Raw genomic sequence first — 9,778 nt, 5'->3', positions numbered from 1 at the left:
CCTGGTCATAGTGGGCCCCTAGGCACTGGCCTAAAGTGCCTTATGGATAATACGGCACTGCTTAAGATACAAACAAAATATTGATCGCCTCAAGTCTCAACTCTTGCTGCGCGACCTATACAGTGACTTAAATCACGATTTCCATATTTCGTGGGAAAAATAAAAAAAACTAACGTCAAACTGACGCATCTTCAAATCGCTGTCAAATCTGTCAATCATCTGATCTCCTCCTGTCACTGTCACTCAAAAAAGTCTCGTTTCACTCGGAATGATATCATTCCGGGATTTAAAATGCAAATAAAACATTAGCTAAAATTGGGGCACAAATTTAACATGAAATCATGGCCGACCGCCTCCGTCAGATCGCTCAAAGGCTGAAAGACAAGGTACATTTGCCGCAGCTGACCACCACCGGCAGGGAGAAGGTTGATCAGATGCTGACCAAGTATGCCCCTGCCAAGAGAGTCAGTGACATCGCAGAGCGATTCAAACATGAGACGATCTCTAGAAGAGTCCAGGAGTTGGTGTCCCGCTATGAAAAGTTCACGGGGGTTGAAGAGATCATGGCCATTCAAAACACAGTCGTAGAAGCACAAGTAAGTCCATTTATGACTTTAAAGTAGTTTCAAGGTCGCTGTATGAGGTGTGTATGTTGTCTGTGTAAAAAGTTTGTATACTGTTGAGAGGAAATGTGCTGTAGAATTTTTAGAACTGTTTATAATTATCATGCTTGGATAATTTTAGATTTGGTCTAGATTCCTTCCTTTGTTTTGTTTATATTGTAGTGTGAGTGGTCATGAACTTATGTTGAGCTGATTTTATATTTCAGCAGAATGTTGTATTATCAAAGTCAGGGACTAAAGGTTATCATGATTTTTAAAGAGATAGGTAGGTACCTATTTATTTGCTTCATTACATTCTTATCTGAAGTTATAAGAATCTGATAATTTTAATTTCATTGGTTCAACTCTACTGAAAATGGTAAACTGCCAAAAATGTAAAAAAAAGAATTTTTAACTCATTATTATAATTTAATCTAACATATGGACTAACAATCAAAATATTAATCCTATCTAATTTACAAATAAAAGAAAAACATTTTAATATCAGCATCAATTTGTTTGTCTTAAGTCTTGCACAAAATGATCTTGATCTGCACATTGATAACACTTCCACAGCTTCCACTACTTATCTATTTTATTTTAAGATTGTTACATCATTTGCTTAGCAAATACCAATACTGTCTGGGACACACATTTATCATTACCAATTCAAATTTTTTATTGCATGCATCTCTCACAGCTGACTTTATAATAAACTAGCTTTTGCCCACGGCTTCACCTGTGTGAAATTTAGTTTGTCACAGATCTTCATAAATTATAGCCTATATGTTATTCTGGGTTATAAAAAATAATACTGTAAAGTTTCTTCAAAATCCGTTCAGTAGTTTTTGCGTGAAAGAGTAACAAACATCCATCCAGACATCCAAACTTTCACATTTATAATATTAGTAAGATAGGATTGAGCTGATGAGATTAAGATAATGATAGCATCAGAATAATCAGTAAATCTACTGATTCTCCCTTCATAAAAGGGGAAATATTAATTTATCAGGACAATGAGTTGGCCTAAGCAGTTCAAGAAACAATTTGCTAGCCTTTTTCAAGTGTTTAAAATAGTACCTTGGCAGATTCCTGCCAAAACTATTTAGTCAGTATGTAGGCCAAATTCCTTCTTCCTGTATACGGCTTTATCGTGTCGCTTCGCGTTGAAAACGTCGCATCATGCTTGTCGCTGACTTAGGACACTGTGTGGCTTAGGACATTTTATGACTAGCACATCGTGTGACTTACTTAAGACATCGCGTGACTTAGGACCGTGTGACATGGGACATCGTGTGACTTACGACATCGCGTGACTTAGGACATCGTGTGACTTAATACATTGTGTATCTTAAAACATCATGTGACTTTGTGCATAGTGTGTGTTTGGACATCGTGTGACCTAGGACATAGTGTAACATAGTACGTCATGTGACTTAGTACATCGTCTGACTTAGGACATAGTGTAAATTCGTGTGACCTTAGGACATCGTGTGGCTTAGGTTATTGTGTGACTTAGGACATCATGTGACTCAGGACATCGTGTGGCTTAGGACATTGTGTTGTGTTGTGTTAGGACATCGTGTGACTTAGGACATTGTGTGTCTTATAGTGTGACATAGGACATCATGTGACTTAGGACATCGTGTTGTGACTTAGGATACCGAGTCACTTAGGACATCGTGTGCCTCGGGATATCGTGACCCGATGATGACGATTGTGTCCTCCATTTCAGGAGCGGTTTATGGTGGCGCAAGAGCGGCGGCGCGAGCTCGGCAGGCAGGTGTCGGACGTGGAGGCGCGTCTGAAGGAACTCCACTCCGAGATACAAAATACCATGAAGGGAGACGACAAGTATCTGCAGCTGTGCACTGAGGAGCATAAGGTAAGTGAAAGAAAGAAAGAAACTATTTTTATTTAGTCCAAACATCCTTAGACTACTTACAACATAGTTACTTACTTAAATAGTTAAATTTGAACTAAAATGGCAGCCACTCAGCATGTGTTATGCTCTAGGTCCTGACCTGGTATTTTGTGGCAGCCATATTAAGTGGATAGACACTAATATTTAAGTTTTACACAAAAAATAACACAGTGCTCTTCAAGTGTGAAAAACTTGGAACCTTTGTTCATACACAATAAAGACTTTATTACTTACTTTATTTAAAAAAAACATCTACAGGTATAGATCGTATCATTCACGAAGACGCGCTCCACCATTCTTCCGCTAATGTTTGAGTGTTATCTGTACACGCTAAATGATCCATGAATGCACACGCACACTACAATAATGACGCTCGGATTGCTCGGATCAAACTCCCCGCACCCCGCGCGACCGAGACCAAACATTGCTGGGGCGCGGCCGAGTGGATGAAACGAACTTATTGAGGAGACTTCCCGCAGTGGTGTAATTTTTTTACGTAAACATCTTCTTTCTAGAAGATATTTGGGGACGTTTGGCAGGAAAAACCGCTTGGAAGCACTTGTGAGCAAAATGGCGATCGCTAAGCACTGTCACCGAAAACCGAAAACTGCCGTAGCGATCGCCAATTTGCTTACAAGCGCTTCTAAGTGCTTTTTTTCTGCAATGCAATGATTCGGGTTTTGGGAAATGATGATTTCGCTATTGTCACTTGCACACTTGTATTTTATGGCGACTTCTTTTCTGCACCAGACGATATTATGTTGTTCCGAAGTGGTGGTAGGGCAAGCTATATTTGGGACGTGTACGCGCCCTGTAGGCCTAGGATGCGTGCCGCGATAAGCGGTTATCACGCCATTTTGACGTCGATAAAGTATATCACGGCGCGCATCCTAGCCCGGCTGGAAATGGCCTAAGTACTGAATAAAAGCTTTGACTTTGAGCAGTTCTGTTAGTGTAATCTAAGGCCCGCCATACACGGACAGCTCGAGCAGTTAGTCAGTGATCAACATACACGGACCACTCTTGTAGTCAAGAGTCAACAGCTTGAAGCTGCCAGTGATAATTGCTCGAGTAGCTAGTTGGTATTAACTGCTCAACAAATTGTCACGGTTATAGGCTTTAGGCCAAGTGACATAATAGAATTTATAGTTAAGTTAGAGAAATAAAAGATAGATTTAAGTTACAAGTAATTTATTTAGATTTAAGAGAAAGAGACCTTAAGGGTGTGGGTTACGAGCAAACTATCATATCGCACGAGATTCGTCACCGGTGGTAGTATATTCAAACCACTGTCCTCGCTAGCATTGATGGTGATGTGGTTTGGTTCCTCGCTGGTGGTGAGCCCGCAGGGTCGTCGACGCGCCAGACGGTTAGGGACCGTACGCACTGTGGTGTAGGGCCACTTAGAGTGTGCGTACGGGCCGTCCGACACGACAGGCAGCTCTGCCGGGTTGAGGAGCCAAGTGGTAGTTCGGCTGTAGTGCGCTGGCCATGCATGGCAGGTAGTTGTAGTGAAGAAGATGAGCGTGAAGGTGAACGTGAAGTATGCAAAATATTAAATTATGTAGGTAGATAATTATTTAGAACATCATCTATGTAGGCAATTAATTTGTAAAACAATATAGGTAGGCAATAATGTAGAATAATTAGAACAAGTAGAATAAGATTAGAATAGTTCAATTTAGGACATTAAATAGAATTTGGAATGAGTGTCGTTACAGTACGACAAGGTCATTTAAAAGTCATGACGTGTCGATGTCATTTCATAAAATATTTAGTTTACTTATTTAATCATACATGTAGTAAGTTGTAAAATAATAATATTAAGAAGTTATAGTAATAGGAAATTTGTATGAAATGACACCGAGCACATGGATAGCACATTTCAAGAACAAAATGGCGGCTAGGTACTTACATTTAGCACAATTATAAAATCTAGGCATTAAAATACTTTTGCAACACTCACCCGGTAGCGGGGTTCACCAATACGCGATTACATATTTAGTTTTTAGAACATTACGTAAATCGCGGGTCCGGCGGTGACGGACAGCGATACGTCCGTGCTCGCTAACGCTCTGGCTCGGACTAGGAGACGCGGCGGGAGCATCGCGGCCGTAGGCGCGTCGCTTGCGCATACATAAAAAACAGCCCGCCCGCTCGACAGAGAACAAAAGAAATATTTAACAACTTGTTTCGCGCGGGTTTGCTTGTAGATTTATTATTTTGTTTATTTTATTAGTGTAGAATAATATGAATTACTTAATTAAGTTATTTAGTTAGGTAGCTTACGTAGATTTAGATATTTTATTATTTTAGTTTATTTATTTAGGTAGATAATAGTAATTAAATTAGAATTTAGTTCTAAGATAAAGGTCAACGGTAACGCTAACCGTTACAAAATCACAAGCGCGCGCGCCGTGGAATGAAGAAAGTGGGCGGAGGTAACTGCGCGAGAGCTGTCGACAGTTCGAGCAGTCAGTGTATGGCTGGCGACTGCTTGACCGCACGATGAAAATTCACCGTACTGTAGACCGCCCGAATCAGTTGCAACTGCTCGAGCGGTTCGTGTATTTTCGTCCATAGAACTCTGCAGTTCACTGTGCAGTCGCAGCTTGAAGCTGTCGACCCTGACTGCTTCGTGTATTGCCGGCCTAAGATAAAAGTTACTTGATTCCTCAACACTAACTTTGCCTCCAGCTTATCCTCCAAGAGCGGGCGCTCCGAGCGTTATTCTCCGACGCGGAGCGGGAAGAACGCGAGTTATTCGCGACCATGTCGGCAGCTGTCAAGCTGGGACACGAGAGAGAAAGAGCTCATGCTGAAAGGAACAAGTACTGGTACATCGTCGCGTCTATATTTGGTGAGTTATCATCATTCATTCATTCACTTAGCTCAGGTCATTTTGTCTCCACCGCACGGGAATATTCCCAACTCTCGTGAGGAGCTTGACCGCCAATAACCCAACCAGTGAAGGTCAAGTTTGTAAATTCACTTCATTATGATTGGCCTGTCTTTCGCAGTTATTGAATAATCTCTGGGTGTTTATAGTAATTCAAGAGTCCTAAATCTTAGAAATTCGCACGAAAATGCAGCTACAGAAACTAGTAGTAAATAAAATCTTTAAAAAATAGCTCAAAGATTTAAGATTTAATTAAAGACTGAGCATTGATTAGCATTTTGGTTCAGCCGTGGTTTAATTTATTAATTGGTACAGAATAACATTTTTACTACATACTCACTTATTGTTTCGTCCACCAAAGGCACAGTACTCGGCATCGCCGGCTCCACCATCAACAACCGTCTAAAGATGGCGGAGTTCCGGGATATGATGGAACAGCAGATGGCCAGGAGTGCAAGCGTGTTGTATACCATCGCCGGGGGAGGCACCGCCAATAAGTCAGATATCGCTGACGCTATGAAGACTGAGTTCGCTTACCAGGTCAGTGGTCAGCAGGTCACTGATCATCGACAGGTCAGTTAATCTCCACAGCAGGGCAGGAGCCCAACCCTCTTTACACAGGGCTAAAATTCTGATATAGCTGACGCCATGAAGACTGAGTTCGCTTACCAGGTCAGTGGTCAGCAGGTCACTGATCATCGACAGGTCAGTTAATCTCCACAGCAGGGCAGGAGCCCAATCCTCTTTACACAGGGCTAGGAGTCTGATATCGCTGACGCCATGGAGACTGAGTTCGCTTACCAGGTCAGTGATAATCAGCAGGTAATTTTTAGTCTCCACAGCAGGAGCCCCGTCTTTACACAGGGCTAGGAGTCTGATATCGCTGACGCCATGGAGACTGAGTTTGCTTACCAGGTCAGTGATCATTAGCAGGTAATTTTTAGTCTCCATAGCAGGAGCCCCGTCTTTACACAGGGCTAAAAGTCTGATATCGCTGATGCCTAGAAGACTGACTGAGTTCGCTTACCAGGTCAGTGATCATCAGCAGGTTAGTGATCATCTTCAAATTGAAATAAAAAAAAATAGTTTTTTTTTTAATCTTATAAAGTAAACTGTAGAAATAGTTAATTGGCTTGGAAAATGTGTGTCCTTTTAGAGAAGAATGTCAAAAAATACTTTAAAAATCACTAAAGTGAACACCAAATTGTTTCAGGAACAACTAGCACAGAATCTGAGACTGATGCAGGAGAACATCGACCATCTAGTCAACAAGCAGACGTCGCTTATAGGTAACAAAAACAAACTTTGTCTTTAAAATGCTGGCTTCCTGTTCGATATTGTATCCCTTTCGGACCGGCGCTTAAATTAGAAAGAAATTTGTAATTTTGAACATGGTGTTTAGGTAATTTGGAACCGCAGATTACGAATCTGCTACAATTTTCCAGATTTTCTGTCGCCAAGTTGGGGAGCGCAATTAGTGATGAACTGTACAGGATGTAACCTGCTCACCAACTGCGCTTCGGACAAAAAGACTGCCGGAAATTGGCGTCTTTTTTTTTTCGCGCGGCCATCGACCATACCTTGTTTTTTGTATACAAAATAGTGTAATAAACCAAACTTACTACGACATGTATACCTCTAAACTCAGTCTGAACTGAGTTACGAGCATTAGAAGTTTGATGATTTACATACTAGATTTGCTTTTTGCGCGCAAGTTTTGTAAGAAATTGCAAAAAAATAGTGACATTGTATGTGTAAACAAACAATACCATCCATTAAAGGCTCCAGACATCAATGTGGAGTAGAATCAGCGCAATAAAAAAATAGCGCAATATTTTGTTGCAATTTCTTACAAAACTTGCACGCAAAAAGCAAATCTAGTATGTAAATCATCAAACATCTAACGCTCGTAACTCAATTCAGACTGAGTTTAGAGGTATACATGTCATAGTAAGTTTGGTTTATTACACTATTTTGTAATCAAAAAACAAAGTTTGGTCGATGGCCGCGCGAAAAAAAAAGACGCCACCTTCCATACAAAATCTGGCATTACCATTTGCACGGGAGGTGAAAGAACGCTTCCCGTACAATCGTACGATCCACTTCCGATGTAAAACTAATGAGATATTCTCGATTTTGTAACCCGCACAATATTGTATTAGAGCGCGCTGAAAGGGGTATTACAAGTTTAGCACATAACTTACTTATTTTTCTTTGCGATGAAGCCTAGACTGTAAACTGGTTGTATACCTATTTATTATAAATAAATAAATAATTGAGTCAGTGTCTGAGGTATTGAACCGGCATGGGTGGGTGTTTTTGTGACGTCAATTGTCAGCGACCCTTCAGATGTGCTTCAAACTTGTATTCCCTGTCACGTCACATGTCAACCCTCCCGTTCCGCTCCCCATACCTCAGGAAATTACTAAGTTATGTACTAGACCTGTATGTCTATGGACAGTCTAGGACACTCATTCATTGATTTATCTTCTCCATTCCAGATCACATAACACACCAAGAACACGTCATAGATAACCAACTGCGGGACCTCAAGAAATTAGTGCTGTCCGCGTCGCAAGTCAGCGCAAAATCAGACGCGGAAATAGCCAAAGCATTATCCGTAGTCCACCAAGACCTGGACGACGCGGAAAAAGAAAGGGAGGTCGAAGAAAAGAAAATATCCTTCGAACCCAACCAAATTCTAACAGGCATCGGTGTTATCATGTGTGCGGCCATCATTTTCGGCAATATCATTGGCAGAGTCAGTTGATTCCATTGCTGCGTCACAAAAAAGAAAAAAGTCAAATTTTGTAAACATCATAGGCAGAATTGGACTATTCCATTGCTGTATCACAAAAAAAGTAAAAAGTCAAATTTTGTAATTGACGTTTGTAAAAATTCGAAAAGTTTTTTAAACAGTTTAAATCTTACTGGTTTTTGCAACTTTAGTAGTACAGTAGTGCTTATTTATTATTGTGAAACTATTTATTGTTGAATTGTCTGATATACTAAAGTTGCTTGAATTTTTGAGATCTAAATACCGGAAAAGTTACCTCGCTTTTATACTGTGCAATATCCAATAATACAATTAAAATATTTTTCCTCTGACGCATGTTAATTTTGTCGTTTTAAGGAGTTTTTTTATTGGATTTATAAGAAATTACCTTCAAAAACGCGTGTTAAGAGAACAAAGGGAATGGATATTTTTCGACAATATTATTTGAGTGATAGGAAACGTTTTTCAAATTGGAAAACTTCAGTGATTTTATAGTGATAATTATAATATCCAAATATTAGCATGTAGTACTTAAGTTGCGAATACATAAGTTTAAAAAAGTTGGATATTTTATTCAAAAACTTTTTAACAATGCATAGATCTTCAAAAAGTTATAATAATTGTGACTAAGTTTAATCTTTGTTTTATTTCTTGCCAGTGATTTCTACATGGGGCTTTTTATACATTTATATTTCGTTTCCCAACAAAAATAAAGTAGGTGCAATATGGAAAGAAAAAAATAAACAAACCATAGATACTTAATCTATGGGCAAACTAAGTATCATTTTATAATCTATAGCGCATGTATACGGTTGATTTTAGCACGTCTGTTGTAGTTATGTTAATACTTAATTATTCCAAAAACATATAACAGTTGATTGGTATGGTTTTGAGGCAATATAACATTCGTTTATAAATTGAATTTTATTTTTAAACCCTGAAGCGAATATTAACATCAATAGATTTTATTTTTAGTCAAGGAAGGGTTTAGAAGTTTAGAGTGCGTGAAAGTAGTATTTTTATTTCATTATATTACCTATTTATCATAATCAGTACCTACTAGCACGTAGGCTAGCACGAAAAACTTTCGAGTTCAAATCGTTTGCGTATTCGAATCGCTATCAAAAGATTTAATACGAAAACTACAACAGCGCCCTTGTGAACGTGTCGTAAAGTGAACTTAGTATGAGAAATGGTTGCACGAAACTTATTTTGAGAATCAAAATTGTCACGTTATCGTTTAATTCGAAGATTGAGTATCGAATTTTGTCGAATACGTAAATGATTCGAAGCGAACTCGAAAGTTTTTCGTGCTAGCCGTACAAAGGGCTTAGTGTGAGTTTACGTCAAACGTCGTCAACAGTGAGCGCGAATTTTCTTATATTTTTTAACGCGCTCACTAGTGAGGTCGTTTGATGTAAACACACTACGCCCACAGGTCGTTTAGTGTCCACTGAAGGATATAATTTACCAGAGGATTTGGCTTACACTCCCCACGCTGGCCAGACGGGTTGGGGAGGCCTGATATTCGCATTGTCCTTTAATCCCCTAGGCTCTTACGATATCCACGGGAATAG

At 39.6% G+C, this 9,778-nt stretch overlaps 1 protein-coding gene across 2 annotated transcripts; it reads left to right on the top strand.

Moving 5' to 3' along the window:
• Positions 1–223: 223 nt before the first annotated feature.
• Positions 224–9,118, top strand: LOC114356503 (coiled-coil domain-containing protein 51). Of its 2 annotated transcripts, none has more exons than XM_028309722.1 (6): positions 224–596; positions 2,338–2,487; positions 5,224–5,386; positions 5,787–5,965; positions 6,639–6,714; positions 7,927–9,118. In XM_028309722.1, the coding sequence occupies exons 1-6, from the start codon at positions 342–344 to the stop codon at positions 8,193–8,195; spliced, it is 1,092 nt and encodes a 363-aa protein (XP_028165523.1). In that variant the 5' UTR covers positions 224–341; the 3' UTR covers positions 8,196–9,118. The 2 variants fall into 2 exon arrangements, with proteins under 2 accessions (XP_028165523.1, XP_028165517.1); XM_028309716.1 differs by having other exon boundaries at positions 5,787–5,998.
• Positions 9,119–9,778: the final 660 nt, after the last annotated feature.

This window comes from Ostrinia furnacalis, unplaced genomic scaffold, assembly GCF_004193835.3.
Source record: "Ostrinia furnacalis isolate ACB-3 unplaced genomic scaffold, ASM419383v2 OfSCF0213, whole genome shotgun sequence".
Lineage (NCBI taxonomy): Eukaryota > Metazoa > Arthropoda > Insecta > Lepidoptera > Crambidae > Ostrinia > Ostrinia furnacalis.
The sequence above is the reverse complement of the archived record's forward strand: the minus strand, read 5'-3'. Positions and strand labels throughout refer to the sequence as shown.

Excerpts from the sequence above, each read along its gene's own strand:
- LOC114356503 (XM_028309716.1), top strand. The coding sequence starts at position 342 with ATGGCCGACCGCCTCCGTCAGATCGCTCAAAGGCTGAAAGACAAGGTA. Across the intron at positions 597-2,337 it reads ACACAGTCGTAGAAGCACAA|GAGCGGTTTATGGTGGCGCA; the intron begins GTAAGTCCATTT and ends CCTCCATTTCAG. Across the intron at positions 5,999-6,638 it reads AGGTCACTGATCATCGACAG|GAACAACTAGCACAGAATCT; the intron begins GTCAGTTAATCT and ends AAATTGTTTCAG.